We start from the raw sequence: 21650 nt of genomic DNA, 5'->3' as shown, positions 1-21650 counted from the left end.
AAACTGAACAAGACTGTAGCAGTCTATGGCTTGAGATCTTTGGAGCAACCTCAACTTGGAGGCCTTCTTTCGTTCCTGCATATTTTTATTTAACAGTGAAAAATTGCTAAGATTTCTTCATATTTGGAGGTAGCATTTTCTTCATGGTGTGCCAAAAATGATTGTCTCGGATCGAGATACCAAGTTCATGAGTCACTTTTGGCATATTTTATGGAGAAAGCTTGAACGAAGTTACTTTCAGCACGTTATATCATCCACAAATCGATAGTCAAATTGAAGTTGTTAGCCGAAGCTTGGAAAATTTATTGAGGAGCCTTGTGGATAAAAATATTTGTCAGTGGGATCTTATGTTAGCTCAGGCGGAGTTTGCCTACAACCGTTGCACAAGACAAACTACTGGTTATGGTCATTTTGAAATAGTATATGGCCTTAATCCAATTAGTCGCTTGGATTTGGCTCCTATTCCTTCAACACAACAATTCAGCAGAGATGCTGATGAGTGAGCCTAGGCTATTAAGAAAATGCATGAGCAGATTAGAGAGAAGATTGTCAAACAAAATGAGAAGTATCGTGCTAGTGCCAACAAGCATCGTAAGCTGATGGCTTTCAAGGAAGGAGATTTGACGTGGATTCATCTTCGGAATGAGCGTTTTCCAACTAGAAAGTATGGGAAGCTAATGGGAAGCTAATGCCACGAGCTAATGGTCCATTCAAAATGTTGCGACGTGTCGGAGAGAATGCTTACAAAGTTGAACTCCCAAGAGACTACGGTGTTTTCAGCTACATTCAATGTATCCGACTTGCCTTCTTATCATAGAGATGAAGATGAAGCTGGTCCAGACTTGAGGATGAGTCCTTTTCAACCGGGGGAGAATGACATGGGTGCTTAAGGAGAGTTTTTTTCAAATAGAGGAGCCAAAAAGAAATTTTGTCTATGGCGATTTTGACACGGGTGCATAAGGAGAGTCCTTTTCAACCGGAGGAGCCAAAAAGAAAATTTTTGTATTGCAATTTATTTTTGATTTATGCCTAAGCAAAGACAAATTTTGGAACGTCTATTTATGTTATTTTTCTTTTTTTTCTAAGTTTAGGATGCTTTTCCTCATGTTTTTTAATATAGTCTTTTTTTCTTATAGTGTTTTTCTTTCTCCTCACGTTTAGGATTATTGATTGTAATTGCTTGAAAAGCATTTCAAACGTGCCTATATAAAGGCATGCCCTATGTTATGTTTTCAGAATTTAATTTCAAGTTTGAGTGAATTAAGGATTAAGCCTTTGGCTTGGCGAGTTCCTTCTTTTGAGTGATCTGTATCTTTAGGCGTTTCTTTGGGTAGTGAGTATGTTTTCAGAATTTAATTTCAAGTTTGAATGACTTAAGGATTAAGCCTTTGGCTTGACGAGTTCCTTCTTTTGAGTGATCTGTATCTTTAAGCGTTTCTTTGGGTAGTGAGTATGTTCTTCCTCTGTATCTCAGAAAAATTATCTTTAAGTGGTGATCACTAAAACTCTATATCCCTAGGGTAGATTTCTTTGGGTGGTGAGTTTTCTTTTTCATCAAACTCAATATCATTTTGGTGGATTTTTTTGGGTGGTGAGTTTTTATCTATCCATTGTTCTTATTCTTAGGAATTTGGGTTCACCATTTATCTTAGATTTTTGGATGGTTTTGGTTTGCTCGTTGTGTTTGTCTTTTCCACTTTTTATTTTTCCGACATCACTTTTTCTCCAAAAACTTGCAAAAAACCTCAAAATAGATATAGAACATGATACATGTATGCTAATTAGATCCATAGAATATATAGTTTTTGCTATTCATTTAAGAATTGAGGACTTTGGTGGTTACTACTAGTGAATTTTGATTATCCTAGAAATACAAACAATAAATTGTTGGTCATTTGAATCATTTTATTTTCTTATCCTAATTCCTACAAAGGAAACTTTTGATGCAAGAAGCACCCGGAACTAAGAGTGCAAATGGGTAGGGTCGGGTCAGATCCTAAGTGACCTCGATCTGATCCGGTTTTTTGTTTGAGTTTTAAGTTTGGACCTAGATCTGACCCGGTTGAAGATCGGATTAGGTCGGATCCCAGTCGGATCCGGGTTGGGTTTGGGTCGGAGTCGGATCCGGATCAGTCAAGCTTTTGGAAAAGAATTTGGGCAAATCTAATTTGGTCATATCATAATTATGAGGTGCTGGGTGACCCATGACTCGAAAGACTTGTAATTGACCTCCAGTCAGAACGGATGACCCATGACTTACTAACTAAGTCGATCTACAAGCCAAATTTCATATCACACTATTTTTTATCTATATGACTGATTGGACGGAACTTGGTGTCTCCCTGCTCCCCCTCTCAGGAGGACAAAAAAAATCCCAGACCTTCTTCCAAAATCCAATTCCATTGCAGAAAACTGGCACATGACCCATATTTAGTTCAGTGTTCCCTCACTTTCTCCCTTCAAAAGTTAAAAGAAACAAAACCAAGAAACAGAAGTAAAAAAAAAAAAGCCAGCTACCGAGACACCAGAGGTACCAACAGTGTAATAGATCGAGAGAGAATCCTGACGGGCCGAGGTTCCTTTGGATTCTGTGAACCTATGCTTGTTGCTATCCTTCCACATTTGAACCCTACTCCCCTTGGGGCTTTTCCTCCTCCTCAATTTTTTTTTTTTTTTTTTTTGGCACAAAACTTTTCCTCCTCGTTGGCTGGCATTTCCCATCCCTTAGAGAATAATAAGACCATGGAAGCAAGCTAACAAGCTCCTATGAAATCCGTATCTCCTTGCTGTCTGCCTTGAAAACCCGCCGTAAATTCACTTAAAAACGACCAATAGTATCACAACTCACACACATACAAAAAAAAAAAAAACTCTCTTTTGTGTTTCCTCTCTTTCTCTTCAGGTCCGTTCAGGTCGGGTCAAGTCCGATTCAGTAAATCCAGACCCGATCTAGAAAATAATTCGGATCCAATTTTAGGATCCGACCCGGATCCGCGGATCCTAAAATTCGGATCGGGTCAGGTCGAGTCACGGGTCGACCCGACCCATTTGCACCCTTGCTAGAAACATCCCTAATTCATGTGACAGGAAACCTTATACTAAATATATTAAAAATACATGTACAAGTGCAAGCCTTAAATCTTTACGTACGGAATAAATATATGTACTTATTTTAGCGTAAGACATGCCCCGTGTTAAAATGGTTGTTATCTACAAACTTATATTACTATAATTATCCTAGTATAATTACTTGAAACTAATTGCATCATAATAATAATGGAGATTCTAATTCAATCTATATCTTGAATGCAACTAGAAGACACGTTGGAAGTTTATGTGTTTTCTTGTTTAGTGTCTTTTATTTCTCCCTCTAGATTTCTCAATTATAGTCCTTTGCCCATTTAATGGGTTACCCTTTATGGCCCATTATTTGATAATGCCGGATTAAGAAGACAATTAAGGCCCAACAATGAGGTGGCAAATTGCATAAAGTGAAATTCGTGAAGTGGCTACGAAGGTTATTATTGGAGGCCAGCTATATAAAATGCTCAGCGAAATTGCAAACTTTTTTTGAGTTCACTCTTTTACAACTGTTGTCGTTTTTTCTATTAAATTCTATTGTATTAAGTATCGTTTTATGTTCCACCCATTTAGTAACGGCTAGTAATGCATGAGGCATTTAGTTGTTTCTCATATGGTTTTCTATTTCATAAATGTTGTTGCTTTACCTGTTAAATTATATCACATCTGGTAGGCTATTATGACCCTTCAATTTAGTAACGGCTAGTAATGTATGAGGTATTTAGTTGTCTCTAATATGGTTTTCTCTTTCATAAACACTGTTGCTTTACCTATTAAAGTCTATTAGAGCAGGTAATTATGGCCCATCAATTTAGCAATGTCTAATAATGTATGAGGTATTTGGTTGTTTCTAATATGGTTTTCTCTTTCATAAACACTGTTGCTTTACCTATTAAATTCTATTACAGCAGGTAATTATGGCCCATCGATTTAGTAACGGCTAGTAGTTCATGAGGTAAATGTTGTTTTAATATGGTTGTTTGGGAGCACACCAAGTGTCTATTGAAGAGGAGGCCATCTATATAAAAAGGGTGCAGGTCTCAAAAGCCAAGGGCACAAACTCTTCTTTTTTTTCCTGCTGTTCTCCGTTCTTTCATGCTTTTCTCATTCTATTTTTTCAGATCTTTCCTTTTTTTTCCTGTTGTTTAAATCTTTTCTTGAGCAATTTAATGTGTAGATTGAGTCATTTTGCTCCACATGGATCATGCACATTTGGAGCTAGATACTCTGCATGAGAGAAGATGTCATGCTGAATTTGAGCTGTTGATATTTTTAAGGAATTAGGTAGAGCGTGAGGACCATAGGGCTTTCATATTGGAAGCAAATACCATTTTGTTAGATAAATCTAATGATTGAAATGTTTGTTAGGAAATAAGCATAAGGACCATTTTATTAAGATCTAACAGCGGAGATACATTCCTCTTCATCACAACAATTTATTTTGTAAAACCAGAGCCGTAATTTATAACATATAATATCTATTTTTAATTTGTAGTATAAATTAGAGCATGAGCAAGCTGAAGAAGTGATATGTGCTAAATAAGACATAAATTAGCCTCTTTTTCATAGCACTTATCATTATTTTAATTCACATATTTTGTAAATTTAACCATAAAAGATGTGTTACCTTCATCATTGCATTTTAATAAATTATTAAAGGTAATTCGAGTTTGATTTGATTAATCGAGTCTAATGTGTGCGGGTCCAGTCCAATAGTTCCCAAGTCATCCACTGTGGTTTAGTTTCTTCTGCATCCAATTGAGTTCAACCTCTCAAGATTAGTTTCATCCTCTCCATGTCGCACTATTTGAACCCATACCAAGATCGTAGATTAGCAATCATCCCATTTGTGATCATCCACTCAAAACCCCACATCCAAACTAATCCAGTATTCTGTAATTCCTCTCACGTATTTAGATTGACTCCAGCCGATTCACAGCTCCAAGTCCAACAAGCCTTCCATGCCAGTCTTCCCCTGTTCCACAACATTCATCTACGCTTCATCCTCCCGAACTCCACACCAATATCCCTCTGAATCATGTCAACATCCTAACATCTCCCAGCAAATTTCGAAATCCCAGCTCTCAGCCGAGTCCCAAGCTTCATCTTTTGGATCATCTCCCAGATTAGATCACCTCCCAGCATCCTTATCTTCTCCACGTCCCAGCCATCTTCCGGACTAATACCAGCAAACTTCCCACGCCTATCCTCATCTTCTCCCGTTCACATTCCAGTCATTCCACAAAATCCTAGCAACCCCATGATTCATCTTCATCTCCTCTGCTTCCGGATTACCTCTCAACCGTCCAGCCAGCCGCCCCCAAGCATCCGTCCGTTCTCAGCATCCACGGGATAAGTTCAAATCTTTCTCCACGTCCGTTCCAGCTCCTCTGTTTCACGCAGTCGCAAGCTTGAATCCAGCCATCCGCTTGGGTAGTTTCACGTCCACGTAATTCTTCCCACACATCATAGCCTCTTGGATTAACCCCAACCAACCGGGACCGACCTCCCATTCACCTCAGGATCTTATTCCTCCCAACGGCTTTCTTCTCATCTTCATCTTTCGATCAACTCCTCTGTTCCAGCTTGCAGCCTTATCCCACGATCACACGTCCATAAACAAAGCCATGTCTTCTCCTCCCAACGTCTTCCCAGCTTGCATCTTTGTCCCCTGTTTCGGAATGGAATCGCATGATCCACGGATAAAATCAAATCCCAGCATCCTCATCCCGTAATCACCCGGATCAGCATCCCGTTCGTGAGCCATATTCTCCTAAATCATCCGCGATTCAAGGGATCGGCTCTCCAGCTTCCTCGGCTTCATCTTCCCAAGCTTCACGACATCCAAGCTTATCCTCCCACCCACATGAAGAAACAGAGGAGGAGGGAGGGGGAGCTTGCGGCTTATAAAAGGGGAGACGTCTCTTCTTCGAAAATCATCTCTTCTCAGGAGGCCGAATCCCATAGAAATAAAAGGGAGAGAAGTTTGGGCATTTCGAGAATAATTTCTCATATAAAAGAAATGAGGAAGTGCTGAGAGGGAGCCGTTTTCAGTAGAGTCGGAGGAAGAAAGGAAGAAGTTCTAGCCATGATTAGGGCTGCAAATGGGTCGGGTCGGGTCGGGTCCTGAGTGACCCCGACCCGACCCGGTTTTTTGTTCGGGTCCTAATTTTGGACCCAGACCCGACCCGGTTGAAATTCGGGTCGGGTCGATGCCGACCCCATCAGGTCATTCGGGTCGGGTCGGATCCGGATCCAATCGGGTCCGGTCGGGTCCATGAGATGTTTTCTCTTGAACAACACATCAAGCTAAAAACAGCCAAGAAAATAGGTTGGCAATCTTAAGTCTGGACAGAAGAACAGGAAGGACACCTGGATGGAGATAAAATAAGAAAGGTTGTGCAACCAAAACGTAACCCATCCTCGTGAGCAAATGGAATGGGTTATCAAGAACATAAATTGTGTTAAATTGACTGTGGCGAAAAATGTGCAAGACTTCTAAGTTCTTCCGTTCTTCATCTGGATTTAACGAGCAGAAGCAGCTCTGGACTTCCAAATCAGCTAAAAACCGAGCAGTAAAAGAATATAGTTTCAATAACCAACCAGAAATGTGGCACCATGAACAAGAAAAAACAACAATCTTTAGAAAGATAAAATAAGAAAGGTTGTGCATCAGTACATATCATAGATGATCTGAAGCCCTGCTTGTTTGCTGGAATTTGTGGGTTCAAGAACCCCTAGCGGATGTGCAAAAGTACTTTTCTCAGAGTATATGGTCAAGATAGACATTAAGATAAAAAAATTGTGGTATTGCTGTCTGCTCAGTCTGAATCAGAATCCTGAATTGTAGAAGACCTGATGTTCCTGTGTTTGTAACTGTCAGTATCATCGTCTGCATCTTCATCATTGTCACCTCCTTTCCTTTCATCTATGATGCCTGAAATTTTTTTGGGGGGCTTTTTATTATTTTTATGTATCTCACAAGATAAGTCATACAAAAGATCATCAAAGGAAGGATAGTTACCTTTTCTTTTCAGAAGATTCTCCAAGGCACTCATGGTAAAATCATCTTTGCTGCCAAGATCTTGAAACCCAATCAGCCTGTCGAAGGCAACACCATTTCTGGGATAATTGCCGTTAGATGTGTCAGAGCACAGTCAACCATATGAAGCGATAATAAAATGCAGAAAGTTTGGCCCTCAAGAGAGATGATAGTGATTTATCCAACATTATAAAATGTACTAAGTGAAGATGCGAAGTGAAAGACAAGGAGCCCTCACTTGAACAATATGATGCAAGGCAGAGTTTTGACTGCTAATTTTGTCACAAAGAAGGGCGCATTCTGCATCAAGTACCCAAGCAATTAGTCTCTTGTTTGCAAATTTCAACACAAATGCAAAGGGTTAGTGTAGACTAACTTCAGCATCCAGCTTGATGAACTTTGTATCAATGTGGGTGTTCTAATCAGTTTCAGAATACAAGATACTATAGAACCATCAAGCACAGTCCACTATTTTAGAATGGCATGTTACATCCCCAGTCAAGTCTGCATAGAGAAGTCCAAAAATCTTGAATGTGTGTTTCATTTTGTTACGGTTGATGAAATCTGTTAATAACGGTAAATATGTCGAGCAACAAGATAAAAACTAGGCTGAAGGGTACATAAACAAGCACAAAGCACAGGTTCAGCACAAGAAATTGATAGCTTTGAAACAGAGAGAAGATATAAGTACAATAATGCAGTTATCGCACTGAGTCGTTTGTATGTTGAACTCATCTTGCAGCAAGAAGCGGGTTGAGGCAACTGAGTTACCAAAGCATAGGAAAACCTGAAACAAAAATGTCAAGTGAAACAGAATTCAATGATATGAAGTAGGTGTGAGACGCAGTTATTGGATGACATTTCATAGATAAAGTTTTAGCTATATGCAGCAAACACAGAATATACACATTCAATTTTTTCCATCTAAGATTGTAATACTGAGCCATTCTAAAGGATGAAGAATACCAATCACAGCCTTGAGTTCATCATCTGATAAAAATCTAAAATAGAAAGCAGACCCACCTAAAGGATGCATCATAGCATCAACATCATATTCAGTGAATTGTAGAATTACATAACTAAGAACATGTATAATGAACCACAATTTTCTTTATCCATTCGACCACAGCTAAAGGATCACCCGCACGGCAGAAACAATCAAGAACATCAGTTAAGATAGATTACCACCATCCTGCATAACTCAAAGAAGCAACGTGAGATGATGCAAACTAGAGAATTCAAATGTCAACATAATAATAAAGATGATTGTTACTACTTACCAGCATAAGCTAATCATCGGTATTAATATCAACAACAGTTTCGTAATCTTCAACCTTGTATTTTGTATGAGGAGGTGGAATATCTACAAATGAAAAAAATACGAAATTAAAAATCTCAAAGTTTCTAAGCACTAGTACAGCTGGTACATGATAAAATTTATGAATGTTGTAGAAATTGAACCTGCAAGATGAGGCAAGCTATCTCGAAGCCAATCTTGTGCGCATATCAATACCTCAACCGTATTCGGAGATAGACTGCTACGAAAATCATCCAAAACCCTGCCAGCAGTGCTGAAGGCAGACTCAGATGCAACGGTAGAAACGGGAATTGCCAAGATATCACGTACCATCCTAGACAATATTGGATATTTTGATTCATTGAATTTCCAATACTGTAGAATGTCAAAATTTTGATCTTCTAATGGATGAACCTGCTCCAAAAAATTAAATAGCAAGTCATTTTTATTAGAATTATTGACTAATAATTTAATGTAAGCATCCAAATTAGAGATCGTAAAATACCTTCTCTTCCAAATAGGTCTCTAATTCTGACTTCGATGGTTGGGTAACTTGTACTCCGTGGATGAATTCTTTATAGCCATGCATAAAACGATTCTCATCTCTTCCACCTTGGGATGTAGACACCCTCTCATCCACTTGAACAAGAGAGACATTTGTGCCATATAAAATTGCATAATTATCATAAAAAGTTTGAAGAACTTCACGCACTTTGTTGATCTCAAATGAAGCACGATCACCATTACCATGGATTGTGTGAAAGCAATAAATAATAAGATTCATCTTATGTCTTGGATCAAGAACAACCCCTACAGCAAGAATGTGAGAGCATTCCTTCCAATACTTGTCAAATTTTTCTTGCATCTTTAAAGCCATCATCATCACAACTGCATTTGAACTTCTAGATTCTTCAATCAAGAGCATATTGATTCTCCAAATTTCATAGAAATACAAATTTGCAGTTGGATTTTTTGTTTGTGAAAAAACTTCAGTTATAAGATGAAAAACCTTTAAGAAGTTACAAATAATAATGCCTTGAGACCAATCTTCCTCAGTTGGCGCATTATCAAAATTAGGATCCCGGGCCACAAGTCGCATAAATACATCCTTGAATTCTATAGCATCATTTAACATGAGATATGTAGAATTCCAACGAGTAGGTACATCTATGCATATCCTTTTCTTACCATTCATCTTGAACTGTTTCACAATTCCCATAAACAATTCCAACCTTCCTTGAGATGATTTTATATATTTAACAGCCTCACGGATCCTATGAATAGCACCCTCCACTACCTTCAACCCATCCTTCACAATCAAATTAAGAATATGTGCACAACAACGCACATGAAAGAATTTACCATCCAAAAGTAAATCTTTTCTAAATTGTTTTTGAAGTTCTGTTGCTACAACTGTATTTGCTGACAAATTATCAAGAGTGATTGAACCCAACCTTTTCTCAATATTCCAAGATAAAATACAGTTAGCTATAGCATCACTAATGACTAAGCCTGTGTGTGGTGAAGGAACCAACTTAAAATTGATAATATGCTTTTTCAGTTTCCAATCATTAGTGATGTAATGTGCAGTCAGACACATATATCCCAATGTTTGATTTGATGTCCACATGTCCGATGTTAAGCTGATTCTTCCACAGTTCGTCTTGAACAAATCTTCAAGTCTTCGTTTTTCCTTTTCATAAGTTTTAAAGCAATCAGAAGACAATGTTGTCCTTGAAACAATATGAAATTCTGGTCTAAGGTTCCTAATAAACATCTGAAAGGCTGGATGTTCAACTGTTGTAAATGGCATCTCTTGTAGAATTACCATCCTTGCAAGGTCCTCACGACTTCTTTCCTGATCAAATGAATAGGGAACTAATTCGTTCAACGGAACACCATCTTTCGAAGTCACAGTGCCTATTAATATTTTCTGTTTCTTATCATGAAATTTTTTTGCCTTACAAATATTAGTATGCTTGTGAAGATGACTTGTCCCATTTTTTGGATCAGCTGAAAAAATAAAACGACAATAATTGCATTTAGCCTTGTCCTTTTGGTTTTGTACCTCACAATAGTGATTCCATATCTCCGATCTCTTTCTTTTGTTCGTTTTAGAGCTATCTGTATTAGAAGGCTCTATAGCTTGAGAACTACCACAACGAAGTACACTTGAAACTTCAGCCATATTTTCATTGCTATCCATCGTAGACATTAACCTATTTTGCATAGAAATCAATAAAAATGTATGAGCATAAAATGCAACTTTATAGATGCATATAATCTAAGCTTTATAATGTCTATCATGTTATTGCATGCATAAAAAAATCATGATCAGTTTATTTACAAAATTTAAGCTATGAACAACATTTCAGTATTCCTAAAAGCTGAAGTAAATGCCATGTCATGTAGTTAACTATTCAAAATTACTGACAAAGTGACACTACAGACTTCATATAACTAAAGCGTACTTCATATAACTAAAGCATCTTTTAAATAGTTATAAAATGGAGGTAAATATGATTACTAAAGCACTAAGAAACTTAAAATATAGTGCACATAAAAATGAAGACCAGGTGAGAACCAAAATGATATTCGGCCAGCCCATGCAGTAACAGACTAACAGTCATCCTGATTCTTTCAATTAAATCAATAAATCATTATCTTTCCTCAAAGATACTCGTACTGTTTTCTTGAGATAATCCCATATTCAGCGCTGCTGCACTAGTTCGGTCCCAAGTCCCAACATCAAGTCCAGCCTCGTTGCCCTGTTACAAGATAAGCCCCCCTCGCCGGAACCTCCTCCCGGCCTATGCTAAAAAAAATACATAGGAGGGACATACCTTGGGACGACGAAGAATGGGGAGAGGGAGATCCGCGGAATGGGGAGCCGGAAGTCGGGAGATCTAGGGCACCGCCGCACCGGGCACAGAAGCTGTCTTCTCTTCTCCGCCGCCGCAGCTCAAGATCTACTTATCCATTATCATAATAGAACAAGAATAGCATTAGCAAAATATTTTGGAAACGATTTGCAAGATATCAGGATGAAAAATATAGAGGACAAAGGCGACTAGCACCTGGTACAGGCGTACAGCAAGGTCCTTGGGACGCTGAAGAATGGGGAGAGGCCAAGGGGGAGATCCGCGGACTGGAGACTGGAGAGCCGGAAGTCGGGCACGGCCACACGGAAGCGGTCTACTCTTCTCCGCCGCCGCAGCTCAAGATCTAGGGCACGGGGCACCTGGGCACGATCGCACGGGATCGAAAAAGAGAGGAAGGCGCTCAAGATCCAGGGCACCTGGGCTGCTGGGCAGTGGGCACGGCCGCACGGGATCGAAAAGGAGAGGAAGGCTGGAAGGCGATCGAGATCTAGGGCACGGCCGTCGGCCACACCACACGGAAATACGGGATCGAAAAGAGAGGAAGGCCGAAGGGTTTACCGGTTTAGGGATTTAGCTTTAAGCCTTTATATAGTAACGGGTCGGGTCGGGTCCCGGATCAAGATTGGGTGGACCCGACCCGACCCGAAAAATAGTTCGGGTCTAAATTTAGGACCCGACCCGGCCCCGCGGGTCCTAAAATTCGGGTCGGGTCGGGTCTAAAGCGGGTCGGGTCGGGTCGGGTCCCGGGTCGACCCGACCCATTTGCAGCCTTAGCCATGATGGGAGTCCTCTGCGCTGCCACTGTTCAACTCTTCATGGAAGGCTGATCTCCTCTCCAGGGCTGGATGCAGCCCTAACAAAGGGACACGGGTTTTATGTACTTAATTTTATATTCTTGGAGTTGTATAAATCCTCTTACTCCTAAATGAATATTTTTCTTTCATCTCATATTTAATCTCTGTGACTTTAAATATGATGTTCGTACAACTGTTTTTCATGATGACTGAGTAAGTATAAAGATAATCCATGCTTAAAAAAGATGCAGTGTCCTGCCACCTTATTTTAGGGTAGACATTTCATACCTACTGAAGATGGGTTTTCCTAAAATTACTTTAGTAAATTTTTATTTGAATGCGTATTAGGCTTGTAGCCAATTTACATGTTAATCCAAGAACGAATTAAAATACAAATAACCCTTGTTCCGATGTTAGTGGTGAATTCCTTGCCCTAGGTTCTCTCAACTGATATCCTTTTAATTGCATTTTTTTAATTAAATTTCTTAGTTTAATTTTCTTCACAAACTTTTTCTTTTAAATATTTTTTTAAAGAAAATAGCTGTACCCAATTCCTGTGGATCGATACCCGTAATCACTATCCTACCAGATACGTGCTATTGCGTGGTCTTTAAAGTTGACTATCAATTTTTGGCGCCGTTGCCGAAGATTGCTAGTATAGTTATTTTTCTTTTCATAAATTAAACTTTCAAACAATATATATATATATATATATCTCTAAAATAAAATAAAAATATTTTCTATTTTTGTTACTCTCCTTATCTCCTTCTTATCTCTTACTAATTTTTGATTTTTCTTTTGGTATTATTTGATCAGGAATCGAAGAGAAAATGTGGGACGATCAAAAAGGGAACTGCTAGAAAAGAAATGCTGTAGAGGTTTGCCTTTAAAAAAAATATTGCTAAGAAAATTTCTTTTGGTAACCTCTGAACCTTTCTTATTTAAATTGACTCCCAATTAGCTTAAAATTTTGTGGTGATTGTTTGATTTTAATTTCAGCGAAAGTGTGAATGCATGCTTGATACACATACACCAATTAATCCGCACATAGTAAGGGCAATCACCCCAACAAGATAAGAACTGGATTTCATCACCAGATTCTTGCCCAAATTAGGTGAATCAATTCTTACATAGTTATCACTTTAATTTAAATCAATTAGACGTTGGCCCCTAGGGACATTCGAGCTCAATAGGACGAAGATCACCGAAAGTTGCACCAATTTCGCTCTGTGGCTTAGTTGATGTCTAGGCAAGCTTTGTCCCTATAAGGAAGACAGTTCATCTGTTCGAGGCAAGTGGTTTTTAAGTGGGACCTTTGCAACGCATCGTGACTCCCCCACTTACCTGGGAGCTTACCTGGTCAACTCAGTTCATTAGATCGGATTGGAGGCTTAGGTGCCCTCTTCAAACCAGTTAGGAGCGGTCTAGTGATTTTAGGGCAAATACAAGGATTTGATGTGCTTTTCTTTTAGTGCATGCTTGACTGCACTTGACTGATCAGAAGAGCTTTAGTGTATGCTAGGGTGTCGTTCCAGATCTTCTGAATTAGTACCTTTTGATTCTGAAATAGAGCGTTCTATTAGGGCCCTTCGAGCCGAAATCCGCACCTATAGAACCATAGGATCTACTCTACCTGTCGAGATGGCTAACGAACAACCCAAACTGCTAAAGGAGTACTTCACTCCTTCCATTTATACCTCTCCATCTTGTATTCGACTACCTGATACCACTACTGCTGTACAGTTTGAAATTAAGTCTAGTGTCATCCAAATGCTTCCCTCTTTTTATGGACTCAACAATGAAGACCCATACAAACATCTAGATGAGTTCCTTGAGATCTGCACTACTGTCAAAATTCAGAACTTCACTGATGATGCTCTGAAACTTAGGTTATTTTCTTTTTCCCTTAAGGATAAAGCTAAGCAATGGCTCCATTCATTAGAAGCCAATTCTATTCTTTCATGGGCCCAAATGCAACACGAATTTCTGAAAAAATATTTTTCCATAGGAAGAATGAACCAATTTAGGCGTGCGATCACGAGCTTCTTCCAATCTGATGGGGAAGAATTTCATGAAACCTGGGAGAAATTTAGAGATTTACTCCGAAAATGCCCACATCATCAAATACCTAAGTGGAAATTAGTGCAATGCTTTTATGACGGATTGTCTGAACGAAATTGTCAAATGGTTGATGCTTCTTGCGGGGGAAATTTCATGCTTAAGAGTGAGCATGAGGCATGGCAGATGTTTGAAAACCTTAATGAAAATTCTCTCCACCATGCCTCCTCCGCTCGCCAAGCACCCCCGAGTTCTCCGAGAAAAAGGACCATATATGAAGTTAGCTAGTCCATAAGTCTATCTGACAAAGTAGATGCACTATCCCGCAAGTTGGACCAGCTAATGTCTAAAGAACAGCTTCCAAATTTTTCCAAGCACAAGTTTGTGCTCTTTGTTCTAGCCCGTCTCACCCTATTCATGAATGCCCTTCGGCAGCTCAATTCCCTGAATTTGTGCAAGAACAAGTAAATGCTACCCAAACACAATCCCGACCGGGTAATGATCCATATTCTACCACTTACAACCCGGGATGGCGGAATCATCCAAACTTTTCTTGGAAGCAGCAAGCTTCGAATACTGCCCAACCCTACTCCCAAAATTTTCAAAACCTTCAGAATTTTCAAACCCCACAAAATATTCATCCCTACCGTCCCTCGACTCAATTTCAACACAATCCTCCTCCACCCCAAAGAAACACAGCCTTTGAGGAGAAAGTGTTGACCGCCCTTCAAGGTTTGGAAACCATTACACAATTGGTGCACTCTCACATGCAATCCATCGCCAAGCTAGAATCCCAAATAGGGCAACTAGCTAATGCACTGAACAAGCGAGAAGAAGGAAAGCTTCCAAGCCAACCACTAAGTAATCCTAGGGACAATACATGGCTCAAGAAAATCAACTAAATACAATTCATCATGAACAAGCCAATGCTTTGACTACCCTAAGGAGTGGATGTATAGTAGACAATAAGATTGGGGAGGATATCAATAAGGAAGGTGAAGAAGAGGATAGCAATGTATCAAATAAAAATCTAAAACCTTCTTCTTCTTCTTCAGCTAGTCCACCTTCTGCCAAAACTCACATCCCAAAGGCCCCATTTTCTGAAGCTCTTAATTCACCCTCTCCCTTTGGCAAAAAGGAAACTTCACTAGAGGAGATGATGGAGATTTTCAAATAAGTCAAAATCAACCTTCCGCTTCTTGATGTTATTAGACAAGTTTCCTCCTATGCCAAATTTCTCAAAGACCTTTGTACCCAAAAGCGAAAATCTAGGACACATGTGCCTAAAAAGGTCTTCCTAACTGAGCAAGTGAATTCTATTCTCCAACACAACATCCCTCCGAAATTCAAAGATCCTGGTGCTCCCACCATCTCTTGTGTCTTAGGAAATAATTTCATTGATCGAGCACTCTTAGATCTAGGGGCCAGTGTCAACCTTTTACCTCACTCAGTTTATGAGAAACTTGGGTTAGGTAAGTTAAAACCAACCTCGGTATCCCTTCAATTGGCTGATCGATCTGTAAAAACACCATATGGGATAATTGAAGATGTTCTTGTCAAGGTAGACAAATTCTATTTTTCAGTAGATTTTATCGTCCTTGATATGGAACATGAGCCTAATCCTAAGAAACAAATCCCCATGATCCTTGGGCGCCCCTTTTTAGCAACAACCAATGCATGCATCAATTGTAGAACGGGGGTAATGAACATATCATTTGGGAACATGAAGGTAAAATTAAATTGTGTTTAATACGGCCGACCAACCTACGAGGAAAGTTGAGTGCTTCCTAATAGACAAAATGGATGATCTTGTAGAAGAAGCCCTTCCCTATATTTTGGAAGATGATCCTCTGAAAATATGCTTGACCCATTTTGACGTTGCTATAGAAAAGGCCACAGAAGCAGTCAACTCCTTGCCTGACAATCAGTTTCTCACAAATTTTCTTTCTTGGAGAACTCGACATGAACCCGGTATGATTTGATAAGGATGCGCTGCGTCTGGCTGAAGACGTTAAACTTAGCGCTTGTTGGGAGGCAACCCAATTCTCGTAGGTTATTTTTGCATATTTTTTTGTCGCATTTTTTTGTAATTTCTTAACAGGAGTCCTTTTCAACCACGGTAAAATGCTTCTATCCTCCATATGCATCATATTTTCATTCAAAATAAAATAATAAAAAAATAATAATACTAAAAAAAAATATTGAGGACAATGTTTGATCTAGGTTGGAGGGTATAGGATTCAAATTTTTGAAAAAATTTTTTGCATTTTCGAATAAGTTTTTCATCTCAAAAAAAAAACCTAATTTCTATGCTTCAGTGCTGAAATGATAAACACACAAAGTATATAAAATCTAAAAAGCCCAATGACTAGTCAAGAGTAAGTCAATTTGAGTTCTTTTTATTAAAAATTCTTTTAGCGAGTTGTAAGATAATTTTTTCTTTGAAATTTCACAACATACATGGCCTGCACTTCTAAGGGTTAGGTTCAACATTATGTTGTTAAGTCTGGTAGCAACCTTGAGTCCTGATGAATCATACCTATCTGATTCACTATTATCTCATATTAAAGAAATAAATTTAAAAAAAAGAGTGAATTTAGTCAGGTACATCGAAAAGGGCTACCTATTGTCAAATGTCAGCAGGCTTGTATGAGGAACCCGAGCATAGGTCCGTAGGGGAGTCTTGATGCCCAACACCTTATGCCATCTGGTGTGGGAGTGTTGACTGAATGCTCGCTACACGGAAGAATCATTACAAGAGTAAAAGTGCGTAATTTATTTATAAATTAAAAAAAAGAGAGAAAATAATATTGACCTTGAAAAAAGATGATAGTGTGAAAGCCGTCGTTGTAAAAATTCGAGTAAATTGGAATATTACAGATAAAGCCCATGAGATATTAAAGTAAACATCCATAACTCTCGATATCCTGCAAGATAGGATGATTTTGAATCAGTGAATAGGTCTTATCTGACCAATTTTTGGAAACTACTAGCTTTAGCAGTATTTTGAGAATCTAAAGCCTTAGCTTGTGTATGGTCCAGATATCACCGAGCACCCAAGTATAAATGAGCCTTACAACTCCCTAACGGAAACTTAATAACTTCAACTTAAATTACATACTGACCTAGGACTTGGGCTGACTTAGTAATTAAAACTTTGTGTGCTTTTGAAATTTTTAGCATTTATGTATTTGAAATTAGATTTTATAAAGCAATAAAATAAATTCTTTAGGTAGAGACAGCAGTTTGTGGGTATCTGAGCCGGAAATCCTCACGAGACAAAACTCGTCCACTAGGGCCACCTAGAGGTTTAAAGCCTTATTGCATACGGTAAATGCAATCGCGATTCCTGCGAAAGTGAGTTAGTTTTTATTTTGCTCGAGAACTAGCAAAATGTAGGTTCGGGGGTGTAATAAGTGCTAAATAAGACATAAATTAGCCTCTTATTCATAGCACTTATCATTATTTTAATTCACTTATTTTGTAAATATAACCATAAAAGATGTGTTACCTTCATCATTGCATTTTAATAAATTATTATAGGTAATTCGAGTTTGATTTGATTAATCGAGTCTAATGTGTGCAGGTCCAGTCCAATAGTTCCCAAGTCATCCACTGTGGTTTAGTTTCTCCCGCATCCAATTGAGTTCAACCTCTCAAGATTAGTTTCATCCTCTCCACGTTGCACTATTTGAACCCATACCACGACCGTAGATTAGCAATCATCCCATTTGTGATCAGCCACTCAAAACCCCACATCCAAACTAATCCAGTATTCTGTAATTCCTCTCACGTATGTAGATTGACTCCAACCGATTCACAGCTCCAAGTCCAACAAGCCTTCCATGCTAGTCTTCCCCTGTTCCACAACATTCATCTACGCTTCATCCTCCCGAACTCCACACCAATATCCCTCTGAATCATGTCAACATCCTAACATCTCCCAGCAAATTTCGAAATCCCAGCTCTCAGCCGAGTCCCAAGCTTCATCTTTTGGATCATCTCCCAGATTAGATCACCTCCCAGCATCCTTATCTTCTCCACGTCCCAGCCATCTTCCGGACTAATCCCAGCAAACTTCCCACGCCTATCCTCATCTTCTCCCGTTCACATTCCAGTCATTCCACAAAATCCTAGCAACCCCATGATTCATCTTCATCTCCTCTGCTTCCGGATTACCTCTCAACCGTCCAGCCAGCCGCCCCCAAGCATCCGTCCGTTCTCAGCATCCACGGGATAAGTTCAAATCTTTCTCCACGTCCGTTCCAGCTCCTCTGTTTCACGCAGTCGCAAGCTTGAATCCAGCCATCCGCTTGGGTAGTTTCACGTCCACGTAATTCTTCCCACACATCATAGCCTCTTGGATTAACCCCAACCAACCGTGACCGACCTCCCATTCACCTCAGGATCTTATTCCTCCCAACGGCTTTCTTCTCATCTTCATCTTTCGATCAACTCCTCTGTTCCAGCTTGCAGCCTTATCCCACGATCACACGTCCATAAACAAAGCCATGTCTTCTCCTCCCAACGTCTTCCCAGCTTGCATCTTTGTCCCCTGTTTCGGAATGGAATCGCATGATCCACGGATAAAATCAAATCCCAGCATCCTCATCCTGCAATCACCCGGATCAGCATCCTGTTCGTGAGCCATATTCTCCTAAATCATCCGCGATTCAAGGGATCAGCTCTCCAGCTTCCTCGGCTTCATCTTCCCAAGCTTCACGGCATCCAAGCTTATCCTCCCACCCACGTGAAGAAACAGAGGAGGAGGGAGGGGGAGCTTGCGGCTTATAAAAGGGGAGACGTCTCTTCTTCGAAAATCATCTCTTCTCAGGAGGCCGAATCCCATAGAAATAAGAGGGAGAGAAGTTTGGGCATTTCGGGAATAATTTCTCATATAAAAGAAATGAGGAAGTGCTGAGAGGGAGCCGTTTTCAGTAGAGCTGGAGGAAGAAAGGAAGAAGTTCTAGCCGTGATGGGAGTCCTCTGCGCTGCCACTGTTCAACTCTTCATGGAAAGCTGATCTCCTCTCCAGGGCTGGATGCAGCCCTAACAAAGGGACACAGGTTTTATGTATTTAATTTTATATTCTTGGAGTTGTATGAATCCTCCTACTCTTAAATGAATATTTTTCTTTCATCTCATATTTAATCTCTGTGACTTTAAATATGATGTTCGTACAACTGTTTTTCATGATCACTGAGTAAGTATAAAGATAATTCATGCTTAAGGAAGATACAGTGTTCTGCCACCTTATTTTAGGGTAGACATTTCATACTTACTGAAGATGAATTTTTCTAAAATTACTTTAGTGAATTTTTTATTTGAATGCTTATTAGGCTTGTAGTCAATTTGCATGTTAATCCAAGAACGAATTAAAATACAAATAACCCTTGTTTCGATGTTAGTGGTGAATTCCTTGCCCTAGGTTCTCTCAACTGATATCCTTTTAATTGCATTTTTTTATTAAATTTCTTAGTTTAATTTTCTTCACAAACTTTTTCTTTTAAATATTTTTTTTTTAAGAAAACAACTGTACCCCAACTTCTGTGGATCGATACCCGTAATCACTATCCTACCAGATACGTGCTATTGCGTGGTCTTTAAAGATGACTATCAAGAAGCCTCAAGCAATTCATATATATTCCAAACAATAAGATGATGAGAACCAAACTATAATACTCCAAATAGTTGGAAATAAATAAAATAAGGGCATGCGCCAAGGCGGTAAACTAACGGCACACTGCTCATGAGCAAATAAAGAGGATGCGGGAAAAAGAGGCATAAATTTATTTTCCACAAATCTATCATTTATTTTTCAAATTTGTAAGAATCTCGATTGTAAAAATAAAGCCATAGATGGTCACCTTAGTTTCGCAATCGAATTGATATGCAGTATGGCTCAGTATCAAAATAGCGTAGGCATAGCTAGATTGGAAATATCTAGAGAAACTAAAGAACACATATATTTCTTCTAATGTGCAAACTTAATAAATAGTAAGGAGATATCTTCACCAAGGTATGATGTGTAGATGCATTTAGGATACCTACATCACGTTGCTACAACCCTATTCTCAATGAGTCTGTGACTAATAGTTGAGTCTAATCTCAATATGGTCTCATGCAACTAGGAGTAATCTTGTTGGTATAGAACTGCAGCCTAGCCCCTTTTTGTTAACTCTTAGGCTGATGAGAACATTACTACCATGCAAACTCTCCTATCGCTCTCACATCTCTCCATGCCCTGCTGCTGCCCATCCATCATAGGGTTAGGGTTTGAAAGGTGAACGAGCATATTTCCTTCCTTGACTAGTGCAATCAAGGTCGACTTCGGATTTGTGCTCTTAACCTTGGATCTTCATTGCAATCAATATACTATAAATCCTCATGAAGTTACCCAAAAAAAAAAGGCTTTGATTACACTTAAGAAAAGAAAAAAATAATCTTGATTGCCTACAAGTGTCCCTTGAATAACTACAAGTAGGTGATTGGATGATATCATATGACTTCATCCAAACACAAACTGATGCTGCATATAATTAACCAGTTCATATCATATGATCATAATCACAGCATGTCTTTATCCTGATTTGACATCATCTGAAAGAAAACATCGAGTTATCATAAATGGCCCTAAAGGAAATGCATTTCCAAACTCATACCCTTATCATGGTTTTACTTAATATTGAATCAACATTCCTCGATATTTTTTTTTTCCCCACAAGAAATTTCTCAAAATAATATTGAATCAACCAAGCTACAAACTCAAATCCAGAGGCTCTATGGATCAGATCCCATGTTAAGAAAAACAAAAAAGATCTCAATTTTTGACCAAAACAAGACTGAAAAGAGAAGAAATTATCGAGAACTATTAGGACTTGTAATCATCTGAGATTTCTCATGACACAAACAATGGGGAAAAAAAAAATTGAAAAGGAGATTACTCAATACTGCGCCTTCTACCCTCAGTCACCAACCACTTCAAGACCTTTTGAATCCAAGAAGTGGGAAATCGCCAAGTTCTAGGGTTGTCAATGGAGGAAGGGACTAAATTGTAAAAGATTTAAATGAAATATTTATCTATTGCCGGACTTATTTGCAATTGTTACCTCCCATCGGTTTGAAATCTGAACTAGTCCCGGCAGAGGGCATGACGGAAACTATTAGAAATTGATATAAACATTTGTAAAAAGTCCGTATTTCCTAAAAACTTTACAGGGAAGTTCTCTACGTAAAATTTGAATTAGCCCCGGCAAGAACACTGCCCGAATTACTTAGCAGTAGGATGTTGGGATGCTTACATATAAGACCCTATTAGAGATTAGTATTTAAGATGAGTATCCTAATTGAATCTGATATAATCCTTGCAGGTGGCTAGCCGGAACTGGTTTAATGTTAACGCATGCATATTCTTATGTTAACCTCGTGATCATAAACCTTTGCATTTGGTAAAACCACATCGTCCTCCTCAATTAAAGTCTCTACCTTAAACTTGT

The 21650-nt window shown here is 39.0% G+C and overlaps 2 protein-coding genes and 1 non-coding gene across 5 annotated transcripts; all 3 read right to left on the bottom strand.

Annotated features, from left to right (window-relative positions):
• Positions 1-6706: 6706 nt before the first annotated feature.
• On the bottom strand, positions 6707-7615 carry LOC120113336 (thioredoxin domain-containing protein PLP3A-like). 2 transcript variants are annotated; one of them, XR_005515280.1, is made up of 4 exons: positions 7500-7615; positions 7362-7423; positions 7106-7203; positions 6798-7018 (listed from the first exon to the last, which is right to left on the bottom strand). XR_005515280.1 is itself a non-coding variant. In XM_039134498.1 (3 exons), exons 1-3 carry the CDS (start codon positions 7427-7429, stop codon positions 6903-6905), a joined length of 282 nt encoding a protein of 93 aa, XP_038990426.1. In that variant the 5' UTR covers positions 7430-7463; the 3' UTR covers positions 6707-6902. The 2 variants fall into 2 exon arrangements, 1 of the variants encoding a protein (XP_038990426.1); XM_039134498.1 differs by lacking the exon at positions 7500-7615 and having other exon boundaries at positions 6707-7018; positions 7362-7463.
• Positions 7616-8157: 542 nt separating this feature from the next.
• LOC120110447 (zinc finger BED domain-containing protein RICESLEEPER 2-like) lies at positions 8158-11807 on the bottom strand. Of its 2 annotated transcripts, XM_039125432.1 has the most exons (6): positions 11498-11807; positions 10489-11389; positions 8926-10278; positions 8585-8834; positions 8404-8486; positions 8158-8315 (listed from the first exon to the last, which is right to left on the bottom strand). In XM_039125432.1, the coding sequence occupies exons 2-5, from the start codon at positions 10648-10650 to the stop codon at positions 8413-8415; spliced, it is 1839 nt and encodes a 612-aa protein (XP_038981360.1). In that variant the 5' UTR covers positions 10651-11389; positions 11498-11807; the 3' UTR covers positions 8158-8315; positions 8404-8412. The 2 variants fall into 2 exon arrangements, with proteins under 2 accessions (XP_038981360.1, XP_038981365.1); XM_039125437.1 differs by lacking the exons at positions 8158-8315; positions 8404-8486 and having other exon boundaries at positions 8665-8754.
• A 2309-nt stretch (positions 11808-14116) lies between these two features.
• Positions 14117-14222, bottom strand: LOC120104297. Its single transcript, XR_005506755.1, has one exon. It is a non-coding gene; the product is annotated as a small nucleolar RNA R71 (small nucleolar RNA).
• Between the last annotated feature and the right edge of the window lie 7428 nt (positions 14223-21650).

This window comes from Phoenix dactylifera, chromosome 1 (assembly GCF_009389715.1).
Source record: "Phoenix dactylifera cultivar Barhee BC4 chromosome 1, palm_55x_up_171113_PBpolish2nd_filt_p, whole genome shotgun sequence".
Classification (NCBI taxonomy): domain Eukaryota; kingdom Viridiplantae; phylum Streptophyta; class Magnoliopsida; order Arecales; family Arecaceae; genus Phoenix; species Phoenix dactylifera.
Note: the sequence above shows the minus strand (reverse complement) of the source record. Positions and strands in the feature narration are given on the sequence as shown.